Below are 16,027 nucleotides of genomic sequence, written 5' to 3' on the forward strand. Positions count from 1 at the left end.
CCCAGGGACTGGGTGTTGTGTTGTCCTAATCATCATCATTTCATCCCCATCGACGCGCAGATCGCCGAAGAGTCGTCAGCTCGAAAGACCTGCACCAGGCGACCGGTCTACCCGACGGGAGGCCCTAGCCACAAGACATTTATTATACCTCAGCAATGGTTTTGGGGTATCGCTGTATATCTTGTCTTTAATAAAGACCCACAAGAAGGAGTCGCATGTGTTCAGATTCGGAGAATATGGTAGCCAATCGAGGTCCATATCAGTGGCCTCTGGGTACCCCAGAGACAGAATGCGGTCCCCAAAGCGCTCCTCTAGGAAATCAAACACTCTTCTGTTTCGATGGGGTCGAAATCAAGGTCACTTTGGATAATGGGAGTGAAATCATCTTCTAAAACCTTCACGTATCGTTCGGTTGTCACTGTGCCATCAAGGAATATCGCACCGTTTATTCCGTGACAGGACACTGCACACCACACAGTCACTCGTTGATGGTGAAGAGACTTCTCGATCGCGAAATGCGGATTCTCAATCCGATAATGCGACAGTTTTGATTATTGAGGAACACTTTCACGTGAAAATGTCCAAAAATAACAAGCCGAGTGCGCATGCGCATACTACTTCTCATCGTGACCCGCGGCTCACCGTGCAGTTTGAACGTCCTAACGCAAAACGTTAGAAGTTATGACGATTTTATTTCATATAGTTCAATAATTGTCACCCTTTATTTTGAATGTGTGGTCTCTGTTCTTTCGGATACGTCAAATGATTGATTCGCCTCGATGGGCACCGAAGCCACCACATTCACTTCGGATGCAACATTACGCTCGACCGGCTGAGGGAATCTCAAAATAGCAAGCATGGAGGACCTCGATGGTGACTGCGGATATGTGGTGCTCGGTGGGAATGTGGGTCGGTCGAGGGGTGTACCGAGATAGTCCGCACAATTTCGGTAAACAGTGTCCGCGTGGCGAAGGAGATCCCACGTTCGCCGTCCCGGTCCGGCACACATTTTCCAGTCGTCGCCGCTGATTCTGCATAAAGTCCTGACATCAACAGACCCTTCCCTTTCCTTCCTCTCTCACCTCCATCTTCAATTTACATAACAAATAGAAAGTTACCAAAAGCAGGTATCAACGATCATGTATTAGATGAAGCTCTGTGTTCCCGGGTGTTCACGTGGATGGTATACTAGGGTGGTACCAGCGTGTGGCTAAGTTGACCAAAAAGCTGTAATGCTTGCTTTGCATTCAGAAATCTCTCTGTAGTGTGCTGCAGACAGGACTGCTAACATACTTAGTGTTTTTTCGCCGTCAGTTTTGTCGCATGGACATTTCAGCTAACGTGAATAAAAGTGTTTATTCTACAGAAGAGTGCAATAAGGTTGATAACTAAACATCCTGCAGAAGCCTGTTCTGGGACCTAGGGACTAATCTCCAAATATTTAAACTCAAAGTAAAAAAAGAAAGGCAGCCCTACACTTATCGGCATACTTCGAAAGTTGGATCCTAGTTCTGGACCAGAGTCGAGGAGAGCAAGTGCAATGCTTGCTGTGGTGTCACCGCCAGACACCACACTTGCTAGGTGGTAGCTTAAATCGGCCGCGGTCCATTAGTACATGTCGGACCCGCGTGTCGCCACTGTCAGGATCGCAGACCGAGCGCCACCACAAGGCAGGTCTCGAGAGACTGACTAGCACTCGCCCCAGTTGTACGACGACGTTGCTAGCGACTACACTGACGAAGCCTTTCTCTCATTTGCCGAGAGACAGTTAGAATAGCCTTCAGCTAAGTCCATGGCTACGACCTAGCAAGGCGCCATTAGTTACTTCATGAATCTAAAGAGTCTCACTTGTATCATCAAGAATGCTGTATACCAAAGGACGATATAAAAGTTAAGTGTTCTAGTAGCTACATTCTTTTCTTTATCACATTCATCACGTATCCTGTTCCAGACTTCGCGCCAGTCGGCGTGTGTGTACGTGTGCCCTTTCGGCTACCCGTCTCTGTGGACTGGCTGCCTTGTCAGTCCACTACACTTGCTATAAAACAAATCCTTTTCACTGAATTCTTAGTATAACTGTTCGGTGAGTATGGCCACCAAGCACGATAACGCCTTCACGGCGAGAACAATAAGCTTACATCTGAACCAGGTTAAATTTGCTATTAGTGGGTCGCCTAACTGTGGAAAAGGTGAAGGGCAATGTAGAGGAACTCGAAATCTAAGTCAAAACTGAGAGTTACAGGTATTTATTTGCTCTAATGATGACAAAAATCACAATAAAAACTAACAGGGAACAAAGTTCTTCAAAACTGAAATCAAATTAAAAAATGACGTTAACATGTTCCGTGTGTGGAAAACTATGAAGAAAGCACAACAAGATCTGCTCATCTGGGCAGCTCAAAAAATTAAAGTTAACAATACAATAAGACGTCACAAATTACAAGCAATACATGTTAAGTGCAAAAGTAAGTGAGTAACGAGCAGCTCATAATATGGGTCACACTGCCGCAATTGTAACTCATAGAGGCTTACATTTCTCAGAAATCAGCAAACTGGGCGCCCGTCAGCTCCTAATGACGATTGGGAGACAAGCGACCCTGACAGAGGGCGGCGACTGAATGACTAGGAACATAGATCTCCCGCCACAACTAGCTTCAAAAAAACTCTATATGGAGAGTACGACTGAATGCTGTTGCCAATGTGACGGGTGAGAATATCCTCATTTCATGAAAAACTTGGGGGACACAGCAAAAGCAGACCTCCTCACACTGGTCGGGCAGCGTGTCGTCCTGTGATGTTCAAACAGAATGGCATACTCAGTTATTTTCTAGAGATGCCAGTTACGGCACAGAGATTTCCGCTCAGAATTAGGAGAGGTGTCGGACAAAAGCAATAAAAAGGTCACAGATTCATTCTGTGAAAACTGCCCAACTTCCAGGTGACTTTCGCCCTTCCTAATGTTATTCACTGACTGCCTCCTGCCGAAAAAGAGGACCCAGAGACTACACCGGGGGAAAACCTTCCCTGCGAGGAAAACACAAGGCTTTCCTCCTAGCAAATGTGCCTTGTACACTCTAAACAAAACTAACCAGGAAGTAGCGAAATGTGACCTAATGTCACAACTTGGACTCAGAAATGTAAATTGTGCCTAAGCCTATCATTGTATCAGAAAGATCTTAATTTTGCCTGTATATAAACAGCTAATAGTGACATGTGTATAGTTAAAATGCTTTGTTTTATATATTAGACAATAATTGTGGCTGCGTGGTATGCAAGGAGAAGCGGTGTCTTTATTCAAAGCAGTTGTTTTTCTCCTAATATAAAAGTAATACCCACAATTATCACGTTGAGTAGATGAACGCTAGTTACAGTTTGCTGTTACAAGTATGCTTCACACAAGTAGACAGCAGTGGACGTGTCCGCCTGTTAAGGTACTCGTTCCGCTTCCCTGCGCGCTCTTCTTCGTGGTAGGGTTTCCGGAACGTGATGTTTGAATGAACGAGTAAATGAATAAAGGATGGAAGGCATAAAAGTCGAGCTTTTCATGGTCAATGCACTGCCACGTCAGCAGCAGACGACTGACTTAGGCCCAGCAGCAATTTATCGATACAACCATGGCCGGTTTATGGCCCAAGCGACATGAGCCGCCACTTGGCTATCACAATTAGTAGCGTAAACTGACATGGGCGAAACTATACGAACAGTCTGTGATATAAATGAGACTGTGTGGTTATAAGCTGCCACCGAGCTGAGTATCAAATACTGTCACAGTTAGTAAAAATGTGTATGAAATGTAAACTTTTCGATTAGGTCCCCATCTGAGCTTAAATTTGGAAAACGTTATCGAACAAGCCCTGCATATAGCATCTCAGAAATTATACTTCGACAGGGTTCCTAGGCACTTTTGTGCAATGCTTCATGAGCCTTCTACTAACTATGAGCCATACTAGAAAAAATGTGTGTGAAATCTTATGGGACTTAACTGCTAAGGTCATCAGTCCCTAAGCTTACACACTACTTAACCTAAATTATCCTAAGGACAAACACACACAACCAAGCCCGAGGGAGGACTCGAACCTCCGCCGGGACCAGCCGCACAGTCTATGACTGCAGCGGCTTAGACCGCTCGGCTAATCCCGCGCAGCCATATTAGACTTCATCATTTCTCATAAGCTGTCTGGCGTGGTGAGGTCTGGGGTTCGTGAACGCCACTTTAATGCGGCTGGGTAAGTCGCTGAATGCAGGGGCTTTGAAGGTTATCATGAAGCCTTCTCACGGTCCGTGCAGATCCCCCCGTCGGGGGTTCGAGTCCTCCCTCGGGCATGGGTGTGTTTGTTGTCGATGGCGTAAGTTAGTTTAAGTTAGATTAAGTAGTATGTAGGCTTAGGGACCGATGACCTCAGCAGTTTGGTGCCATAGGAACTTACCACAAATTTCCAAATTTCCGCATTGTTTTAATTTCATGATGGAGAGATTTACTATTCGAAAAATGCAAGCTAATGCTTAAAATAGTGATATAAAGTTTTAGGAGTTACATTCGATTTTATACAGCAGCAAATTAATTAAAGAAAATGCGAGTACGTAATGCTAGTCAGGGGCCTAGCAGTCCATCGGTGCTACGGGGCCCGCGCTCCTTAAAACCGGCCTTGCACTAGCGTAACAGGGCTAACGAAACAATATTCGAAAATCGGTCTGGCACTTTTCTGTGGTCTTGCGGTAGCGTTCTCGCTTCCCGCGCACGGGATCCCGGGTTCGACTCCCGGCGGGGCCAAGGATTTTCTCCGCCTGGTGATGACTGGGTGTTGTGTGTCCTTCCTAATCATTTCATCATCATTGACTCGCAAGTCACCGCGGAGCGGATCTCCAAGCAGTGGACTTATTGTGGGCAACGCTGCTACCGTCTGTGCTACCCACGGCAACTCGCAACGCTCCCTTACATGTTTACTTCCGCCAGTATACCTCACAGACTTCACACAAGGTCTTCAGTCCAGTGTCTTGTGGGCCTGGCACTCTGAGACGCTCTCCAGGAAGCAGAGGTCGGATTGTAAGCTGTAAAAAGTATGTGTTAACTGAGGAAATTCTTGGATAGCATATATCAATCCTTTTTTTTCCTCAGAACATTTTTTTTGTCTATTTTACGGATGAACAGATTGTCTCCTAAATCGTTTATATAGGGGAGGAACAGCAGAAGGCCTATAGCACTACCTTGGGGAGCGCCAGAAATCACTTCCGTTTCACTCGTTGCCTGTCCGTCAGTTGCTATGAACTGTGACCTCTCTGACTGGAAATCTTAAATCCAGTCCCTTATCTGAGACGATATTCGAGATAAGCACGTAATTTCACTGTAAGCCGCTTGTGTGGTACAGTGTCAAAAGCCTTCTGGAAACCTACAAATACGGAATCAATTTGAAATCCCTGTCGATAGCATTCAACACTTCGTGTGAGTAAGAGCTAGTTGTGTTTCACAAGATCGATGTTTTCTAAATCCGCGTTGACTGTGTGTCAATAGACAGTTCTCTACGACGTAATCCATAATGTTCGAACACAATGTTGTTGTTGTTGTGGTCTTCAGTCCTGAGACTGGTTTGATGCAGCTCTCCATGCTACTCTATCTTGTGCAAGCTTCTTCATCTCCCAGTACCTACTGCAACCTACATCCTTCTGAATCTGCTTAGTGTATTCATCTCTTGGTCTCCCCCTACGATTTTTACCCTCCACGCTGCCCTCCAATACTAAATTGGTGATCCCTTGATGCCTCAGAACATGTCCTACCAACCGATCCCTTCTTCTGGTCAAGTTGTGCCACAAACTCCTCTTCTCCCCAATCCTATTCAGTACCTCCTCATTAGTTATGTGATCTACCCATCTAATCTTCAGCATTCTTCTGTAGCACCACATTTCGAAAGCTTCTATTCTCTTCTTGTCCAAACTATTTACCGTCCATGTTTCACTTCCATACATGGCTACACTCCATACAAATACTTTCAGAAATGACTTCCTGACACTTAAATCTATACTCGATGTTAACAAATTTCTCTTCTTCAGAAACGCTTTCCTTGCCATTGCCAGTCTACATTTTATATCCTCTCTACTTCGACCATCATCAGTTATTTTGCTCCCCAAATAGCAACACTCCTTTACTACTTTAAGTGTCTCATTTCCTAATCCAATACCCTCAACATCACCCGACTTAATTCGACTACATTCCATTATCCTCGTTTTGCTTTTGTTGATGTTCATCTTATATCCTCCCTTCAAGACACCATCCATTCCGTTCAACTGCTCTTCCAAGTCCTTTGCTGTCTCTGACAGAATTACAATGTCATCGGCGAACCTCAAAGTTTTTATTTCTTCTCCATGGATTTTAATACCTACTCAGAATGTTTCTTTTGTTTCCTTTACTGCTTGCTCAATATACAGATTGAATAACATCGGGGAGAGGCTACAACCCTGTCTTACTCCCTTCCCAACCACTGCTTCCCTTTCATGTCCCTCGACTCTTATAACTGCTATCTGGTTTCTGTACAAATTGTAAATAGCCTTTCGCTCCCTGTATTTTACCCCTGCCACCTTTAGAATTTGAAAGAGAGTTTTCCAGTCAACATTGTCAAAAGCTTTCTCTAAGTCTACAAATGCTAGAAACGTAGGTTTGCCTTTCCTTAATCTTTCTTCTAACAAGGGAACCTCCCCATCGCACCGCCCTCAGATTTAGTTATAAATTGGCATAGTGGATAGGCCTTGAAAAACGGAACACAGATCAGTCGAGAAAACAGGAAGAAAAAAATAAGCAAAATATACAAATTGAGTAGTCCATGCGCAAGATAGCCAACATCAAGGAGAGTATGTGCCAAGGAGCGCCGTGGTCCTGTGGTTAGCGTGAGTGGCTGCGGAACGAGAGGTCCTTGGATCAAGTCCTTCCTCTAGGGAAGAGTTTACTTTTTTTTATCTCCGCAAAGTTATGATCTGTCCGTTCGTTCATTGACGTCTCTATTCACTGTAATAAGTTTAGTGTCTGTGTTTTGCGACCGCATCGCAAAACCGTGCGATTAGTAGGCGAAAGGACGTGCCTCTCCAATGGGAACTGAAAACATATGATCGCAAGGTCATAGGTCAACCGATTCCTCCACAAGAAAACACGTCTGATATATTCTATACGACAATGGTGACGGCATGTGCGTCACATGACAGGAATATGTTGTCGACCCACCTAACTTGTACACTTGGCGAATGGGTAAAATGATTCTTCTACCTTGCCCGATTTAGGTTTTCTTGTGGATGTGATAATCACTCGATAAAAGTGATGAACACATAACGGACGGACAGATAATAATTGTCTGAAAATAAAAAATTAAAATTTCCACTCGAGTGAAAACTTGAACCAAGGACCTCTCACTCCGCAGCCGCTTACGCTAACCACGGGACCACGACGCTCCTTACCTCACATTGTCCTTAATGTTGCCTATCTTCCACATGGACTTCTCAGTTTGTATATTTTGCTTATTTTTTTCATAGTTCCACACAACTTCTTCCTGTTTTCTCGATTGATCTGTGTTCCGTTTTTCAAGGCCTATCCACTGTGCCATCTTATAACTAAATCTGAGGGGGGTGCGATGGGGAGGTTCCCTTGTAAGATAAGTCGTAAGGTCAGTATTGCCTCACGTGTTCCAGTATTTCTACGGAATCCAAACTAATCTTCCCCGAGGTCGGCTTCTACTAGTTTTTCCATTCGTCTGTAAAGAATTCGTGTTAGTATTTTGCAGCTGTGGCTTATTAAACTGATTGTTCGGTAATTCTCACATCTGTCAACACCTGCTTTCTTTGGGATTGGAATTATTATATTCTTCTTGAAGTCTGAGGGTATTTCGCCTGTTTCATACATCTTGCTCACCAGATGGTAGAGTTTTGTCAGGACTGGCTCTCCCAAGGCCGTCAGTAGTTCCAATGGAATGTTGTCTACTCCGGGGGCCTTGTTTCGACTCAGGTCTTTCAGTGCTCTGTCAAACTCTTCACGCAGTATCGTATCTCCCATTTCATCTTCTTCTACATCCTCTTCCATTTCCATAATATTGTCCTCAAGTACATCGCCCTTGTATAGACCCTCTATATGCTCCTTCCACCTTTCTGCCTTCCCTTCTTTGCTTAGAACTGGGTTTCCATCTGAGTTCTTGATATTCATACAAGTGGTTCTCTTCTCTCCAAAGGTCTCTTTAATTTTCCTGTAGGCAGTATCTATCTTACCCCTAGTGAGACAAGCCTCTACATCCTTACATTTGTCCTCTAGCCATGCCTGCTTAGCCATTTTGCACTTCCTGTCGATCTCATTTTTGAGACGTTTGTATTCCTTCATTTACTGCATTTTTATATTTTCTCCTTTCATCAATTAAATTCAATATTTCTTCTGTTACCCAAGGATTTCTATTAGCCCTAGTCTTTTTACCTACTTGATCCTCTGCTGCCTTCACTACTTCATCCCTCAAAGCTACCCATTCTTCTTCTACTGTATTTCTTTCCCCCATTCCTGTCAATTGTTCCCTTATGCTCTCCCTGAAACTCTGTACAACCTTTGGTTCTTTCAGTTTATCCAGGTCCCATCTCCTTAAATTCCCACCTTTTTGCAGTTTCTTCAGTTTTAATCTACAGGTCATAACCAATAGATTGTGGTCAGAGTCCACATCTGCCCCTGGAAATGTCTTACAATTTAAAACCTGGTTCCTAAATCTCTGTCTTACCATTATATAATCTATCTGATACCTTTTAGTATCTCCAGGGTTCTTCCATGTATACAACCATCTATCATGATTCTTAAACCAAGTGTTAGCTATGATTAAGTTGTGCTCTGTGCAAAATTCTACCAGGCGGCTTCCTCTTTCATTTCTTAGCCCCAATCCATATTCACCTACTACGTTTCCTTCTCTCCCTTTTCCTACACTCGAATTCCAGTCACCCATGACTATTAAATTTTCGTCTCCCTTCACTATCTGAATAATTTCTTTTATTTCATCATACATTTCTTCAATTTCTTCGTCATCTGCAGAGCTAGTTGGCATATAAACTTGTATTACTGTAGTAGGTGTGGGCTTCGTATCTATCTTGGCCACAATAATGCGTTCACTAAGCTGTTTGTAGTAGCTTACCCGCGTTCCTATTTTCCTATTCATTATTAAACCCACTCCTGCATTACCCCTATTTGACTTTGTGTTTATAACCCTGTGGTCACCTGACCAGAAGTCTTGTTCCTCCTGCCACCGGACTTCACTAATTCCCACTATATCTAACTTTAACCTATCCATTTCCCTTTTCAAATTTTCTAACCTACCTGCCCGATTAAGGGATCTGACATTCCACGCTCCGATCCGTAGAACGCCAGTTTTGTTTCTCCTGATAACGACATCCTCTTGAGTAGTCCCCGCCCGGAGATCCGAATGGGGGACTATTTTACCTCCGGAATATTTTACCCACGAGGACACCATCATCATTTAATCATACAGTAAAGCTGCATGCCCTCGGGAAAAATTACGGCCGTAGTTTCCCCTTGCTTTCAGCCGTTCGCAGTACCAGCACAGCAAGGCCGTTTTGGTTATTGTTACAAGGCCAGATCAGTCAATCATCCAGACTGTTGCCCTTGCAACTACTGAACAGGCTGCTGCCCCTCTTCAGGAACCACACGTTTGTCTGGCCTCTCAACAGATACCCCTCCGTTGTGGTTGTACCTACGGTACGGCTATCTGTATCGCTGAGGCACGCAAGCCTCCCCACCAACGGCAAGGTCCATGGTTCATGGGGGGAAGTCGATATATATGTTCCAAAATCCTGCTGCATCGACGTTATGATATGGGCCTGTAATTTAGTGGATTACTCCTACTACCTTTCTTAAATATTGGTGTGACCTGCGCAACTTTCTACTCTTTGGGTACGAATCTTCCGTCGAGCGGCTGTTGTATATGATTGTTAAGTATGGAGCTATTGCATCAGCATACTCTGAAAGGGACATAGTGGGTATGCAGTCTGGACTGGAAAGCTTGTTCTTATTAAGTGATTTAAGCTGCTTCACTACTCCGAGCATATCTAATTCTAAGTTACTCGCATTGGCAGCTGTTCTTGATTGGAATTCTGGAATATTTACCTCGTCTTCTTACGCGAAGGAACTTCGTAAGGCTGTGTTTAGTAACACTGCTTTAGAAACACTGTCATCAATAGTATTTCCACTGCTATTGCGCAAAGACGGCACTGATTGTGTCTTGCCGCTAGCATGCGTTACATGCGACCAGAATCTCTTTGGATTTTCTGCCAGGTTTCGAGACAAAGTTTCGTTTTGGAAACTATTATAAGCATCATACATCTCTTTAATCAGTTACAATGGTTTTATTCGTCCGTTTCTTGCTTATAGTAGGGACGTGAGGTCTGCGTGCTCGTTTCTCTAGAGTCTTCCCATTTGGCACTAGTGTTATAGATAAAAAATAAGAGAAAGTTGGGAGACCATAAACGACGAACAACGAAAAAGACAACAAGGCCGTCTACGAAGTCTACTACAGCGGCGTGGCGCGTTATGCGGGATGAAGATTACTGTGTGTGTGCCCTCTGCCTGTGTCCTAGCCCTCGCACTCACCAGCCGTTGCTCACCCCGGTAACTGGCAATGCTGGCTTGAGCACCACACAAGCTGTGGTGCTGTTTCTGCCTAGAACAACTAGCTCGAAAATATGTCGCTGTCGACTTTTACCGTAATACTTCCCGTGTCTAACTTATGCTACCTGTAACGAAGACTATAGTGGCTACGTACGCTCAGCACACCTAAAATAACAAGAAAAATCACCAGTTAATGATCTACATAAATTCCGAAAGAGACTCTCATCCAGACACGGCAGAATGGTGCTTTTGGCTGCAACGTCAGTGGTATACCGTCCCTTGCACTCCGCCTTCTTAGGTGCACAGTATTACCGTAAGACACTATTTCTTTGTCGGCCAATAACAAGGACCAAGGGTAGATGGCAGCGAGGAGGAAGGGACAGTGGGATAGGACTGTTACCACTCTACCGCCTCACCCGTAGCAGATATTCATCCGAGCTGCCTACAGCACTTCACTTTCTCGATCATTGCAATGCTCTCGTAATTGTCATTCAATACAATAACCTAACGACATGATATTGCATTTTCAGGAGAATTACACGCGTACGGTTACGTCAGTACTGTGAAGTCTGTAAAGATGTTTGGAATCCTGAATGTGTTCTCTAATGAGCTTGCACTAATCCAACCCAGTCAGTCGGTTGGGACTTTCGGCATCTGCTGACCCGCTCATTCCCCCATCACCGACAGCTCTCCCACACACACACGTGGGGTTCGGCCTTCAGTGCAGCTCAGGCCAGAGTGCGGCCTAGCGCGCGGCCGCTCGTGCCAGCCCGGACCGGCCGAGTAAATAACAAAGTGAGTGCAGGCACGCACGCCACTTGCTTACACAATCGATACTATCAAAGTTTATGCAGGCGGCCCGCCACGGAAGGGCACGGCCCCCGCGCTGAATAAATTAGGCGGTCTGGGGTGCCCCGTCCGCGTCCGCCGGCCGGTCAGCTGTTGCCCGCGGTGCTATCGCCGCCACCATCGACGGCCTCGCTGTGGGTGATACGGCCTGCGCCGACACGGTGACCGCTGCGCCGCTGCCGTGACGCCTTATCTGCTCTGCCGATAACGGCGCCTTCGAACCAAAGTCGTGGCAAACGCTCTGCGGGCAAACGGCAGAAAGCCCGAGGAAATCGCTGAGAATACAGTATTCAAAACAATATACCGAAATCTGCTAGCTTTGACTCAAAGTGGATTCACATCTATTAATCAGATAGAGGACTCTACCTTGGTTTTACTTCACGATATATAGATAAAATTCTTACAGTTAGTTTTCGAACGTATTTAAGTCCCCGAAAATTCATTTAGTGGTGCTGCCTTTTATATTAAATCCACAAAAATGTTCTGAAAAATATTCATCATCATCATCATCATCATCATCTATTGCCTTAACTGGTCTTTGAGGCCTACACCAGAAGAACAATAGGAAAAAAAAACATTACAAACACAAAACCCCAATAAAAGGAATGTCTGTCAATCACAAGAGAGGAGGTCTTTGGTTTAGATGGCACTTCATCTTTCCGGCCTCTAGTATCATCCTCCAAGACCGCCGGATCCATTTCTTGAAGGATCGTCGTCACTCGATCCTTCCATCACGTTCTTGGGCGTCTTCTCTGGCGTTTTCCCTTGGGCTGAGAGTGGAGGACTCTCTCAGGAAGGGATCCGTCCGCTCGTAAGATGTGGCCAAACCATTGTAGACGCCTCTGTCCCAAAATTCGTCCAATGTCTGGCTTTCCAAACCTCTGGTACAGGTCTCCTTTCTTCCTTCTTTCCCATTTACCTTCCATGTTATTGTAGACGAGTCCATAGATCTTTCGAAGTACCTTTCTTTCAAACGCACAAATTGAATCTTCTATCGTTGCTGATGTCGCCCAAGTTTCACAACCGTATAAAAGTACTGGCCTCACCAGTGTCTTTTACAGATGGACTTTGTTCTTCTGAGATATCAGACGAGATTTAAAAAGATTGTTCAGAAAACACGATTAGCACTTGTTATGTGTTGATGTACTTCTTTCGCCACTTCACTTTTATTAGTTAATGTTGAGCCCAGGTACTTGAACTCTTCAACTTGTTCGAAGGTTTTGTCCTTGTTCACCTCCAGCCCAATTTCCTTTGCATTTTGGAGGAATCGGGAACTACCAGCACACATTTGCTTATGAGTGGCGCCAAGGATCACAACATCGTTAGCAAACGCTAGAATTGTGTCTGCTCCCACCATCTCCTTTTCTCTGGTTCGGCAAGTGTCACGGCTTACTTTTTCCAAGGTTAAGTTGAATAATATTGGCGCCAATGGATTTCCTTGTCTCAATCCATTTTTGATAGTGAAAGATGGTGATGGTTGCTTGCCAAACCGTACTTTAGAAGTTGACTGGGAGTGGCAAGCTGCAATTAGACGGATGTATTTCGATGGGATGCCAAGTTCCTCTACATTTCCCATAATGTGACGCAGTCAATGCTGTAATAAGCTTGCCGAAAATCGATGAAGATAAGGTGCAGTTCCCTTCTGAACTCATAGAATTTCTCTATCAGCTGCCTCAAAGTAAATATGTGGTCAATGGTAGACCGTCTGGGGACGAACGCACATTGATATGTGCCTACAATTCCTTCAGCCAGTGGTTTCATTCGGTTTAGAAGCACAGTTGTAAAGACTTCCTATCCAATTTCAAGAAGTGAAATTCCTCGGTAGTTGGAAATTTGGGTAGTATCACCATTCTTGAAGATTGGACATATAATTGATACCTTCCATTCTTCACGAATTATTTCGGCTGCCCAGATGGTGGATATTAATCGTTTCAATGCATCCATCAGTGGTTGTCCTCCCAAGCGAAACATCTCAGCTGTGATATCACTACCTCCTGGGGCCTTGTTGTCCTCGAGTAGTTTTAGGGTAACACTTTTTCTTCCTCTGATGGTTCAGGGACTTCTACTCTATCAAAACAGGCTCCCACCTGAGTTGTCACCGTCAGTGGAACGTCCCGATTCAGTAGGTTCTCAAAATGTTTTTTTTTTAAATTGGTTTGCCTGCTCTTCTGGCCGCACCACTTCACCCGTCTCATTCATTAGAACCAATGTACGTTGTCGATAGACACCCCTGGCAAATCGTGACACCTGGAAAAACGAGAGTGATGACTTTGCTTCTTCTACTGCTTTCAACAGTCTTTTATGGTGTTCCCGTTTCTTCTTTCTCATGAGTTTGTCCGTGTTACGCCTCGCTTCACAGTAGGCTACCCTTGCTTCTTCTGAGAGTTTTTCTAACCATTGTATCTTCGCTGATCTCATTCCAACAGATTCTCGGCCTTCTCCATCGAAAAATATTAATGGAACAATTTATTTTAGACGGCCATCTTCTGCAGTAGCTGTTACACAACAGTTATTATTTAGGTTTTTTATGTAGACTTAACAATACGTAAAGAATAATAAACGGCGTATGTACACCACACATATAAGCAACACCTTTATTCAATTTACAGGAATTAAAGTGTAGAGGTCAACTGTACAATTATAAAAGCTTTAAAAACTTCCTATTAAACTTCTTAAAACTTCCAATTTTTTCTATGATTGTCTCAGTCACATTTAATATTAAAAAATTATTTACAAAGTGATGACCAGTTTCGGTAGCTTAACTACCATCTTCAGATCACATGTAGTATTATAAATGCACTCGTAGGGTACAAGACCGTTTCATCGTCCATAACAATTTTATTTTCAATCTTCAGATTAAATTCGCTATGTATATCCAAGTTATCTACCTGAGGATTTAAAATAACAATGTTATGGACGATGCAACGGTCTTATACACTTGTACACTGCGAGTGTTTTTATAATACTACATGTGATCTGCAGATGGTAGTTAAGTTACCGAAAATGGTTTTCACTTTGTAAATAATTTCTTAATGTGAAATGCGACCGAGACAATATAGTAAAAATTTTGAAAGTTTCAAAAGTCTCATGCAAAGTTTTTAAAATTTGTATAATTTTACAACTGATTATATGCTTATGATCGCTTTCTCCTATTCCGACACTGACAGAGATATTCAAAGTATAAAACATGTTTGTGGTATAATGTATTGATGCCTCTCCACGGCCATCAAAGTTGGCGTCGGAAATGCAAGTTTCCATCAGACGTCATCAGTGGTCACACGGGATCTCGCGGACACAATGGTGCGCGCCCACTGAGCCACGCCTGCAGCGGCTCTGGGCTAAGAGCGCCCTCTGCCACCGCAATATAGGATAGCCGGCGGCAACCACACAAGCCACACGCACTTGGAGCCTCTTCGCTACTTGGTATTATGCAGATGCCACCTAGTCGCAGCTCTGTCACCATCGTTTGTGCTTTAGCAAGAACTGAATATTACTTTGGAGAAACTTGTGAATACAAAAAGGCAACTCCTTTATCCTCCGCGGCAAGCCTCCAGACCTAGCGTTCCACTTACTTCACAATATTGTGAGATGGTACATTCATAAATGATTACTGACCATGTGTTACATCGACTCCTTTCTTCTTCTCCTTCTTCTTCTTCTTCTTCTGCTCCTCATCTGCCTTTTCTCTTTTTTCTAGGAAGTCGGCATCGTTATATGGGTTGAGGCAATCTTTGTGCTATTTGATAGCCGTATACCCTTCCTGGCGCCACCATGTTTAAGTGTGAGAACGTTTTTGTAAACGTCTGCATAGCGTCTACCTGAGGCGGGACGTGGGTACCAGGCTGGTATTCACCTAACTGGATGTGGGAGACCGCCTAAAAGCCACATGCAGGCTGGTCGGCTCACAGGCCCTCACCGTTAATACGCGAGGCGGATCCGATTCGGTGCAACGCCTTACATTGACTTTCGGGGAATTATACCCACAGTGCAATTATCAGAGGCGTTCAAAAACATCAAAAAGTCATCAAACATATGCACATGTCCGGTTCGGCTGTCTATTCAACTTTTCGCCACAACATTTCAATGATTGCCCGAGTCGCTCTCAAAACTCCAGTCACAATGTAGAGTCAACATTGTAGATCTCTAGTGTATCCGCAAATCGGAACGTATGCAACAGCATGCGCTACCAATATATCCCAAAGCGTCGCGCATAAAAATGTGATTTTTCGGGTCTCATATCTTTGGTTAGTGATAGTAAGCTAGGGTTAAGTGTTTTGGATAGCCCTTGGGTTATGGACCATTTGAATACCCAACAGAAGGATTGTCTTACTGTAACTATCCTACAGTAAGCTTACGGAAATGGAGGAAACGGGTTTTCTCTTTTTGCATTAGACGTGGTCTACGGTGCGCTTTCAGGGACTAATGGAAGCACCATTTAGTTCGTGGGCGGTTGCTGAAAAAAACATTATTTCGTCCTAAGCAGTGGAATTCTAAGTAACTAACCACACCAAATTGCTCAAAATTTAACGGTATATTTTCTAGGAATTTATCTAG

At 44.1% G+C, this 16,027-nt stretch overlaps 2 protein-coding genes across 4 annotated transcripts in view; one reads left to right on the forward strand and one right to left on the reverse strand.

Annotated features, from left to right (window-relative positions):
• Positions 1-11,658, forward strand: part of LOC126263278 (uncharacterized) — a 64,130-nt gene extending 52,472 nt beyond the window's left edge. The window contains exon 5 of the mRNA XM_049960364.1: positions 11,524-11,658. Coding sequence (XP_049816321.1) covers positions 11,524-11,658 — 135 coding nt within the window. The remainder of the gene's footprint in view (positions 1-11,523) is intronic.
• The window catches only part of LOC126262576 (myocyte-specific enhancer factor 2), an 888,576-nt gene that overhangs the window by 465,986 nt on the left and 406,563 nt on the right, over positions 1-16,027 (reverse strand). The window lies entirely within an intron of this gene.

Source organism: Schistocerca nitens, chromosome 6, assembly GCF_023898315.1.
Source record: "Schistocerca nitens isolate TAMUIC-IGC-003100 chromosome 6, iqSchNite1.1, whole genome shotgun sequence".
NCBI lineage: Eukaryota > Metazoa > Arthropoda > Insecta > Orthoptera > Acrididae > Schistocerca > Schistocerca nitens.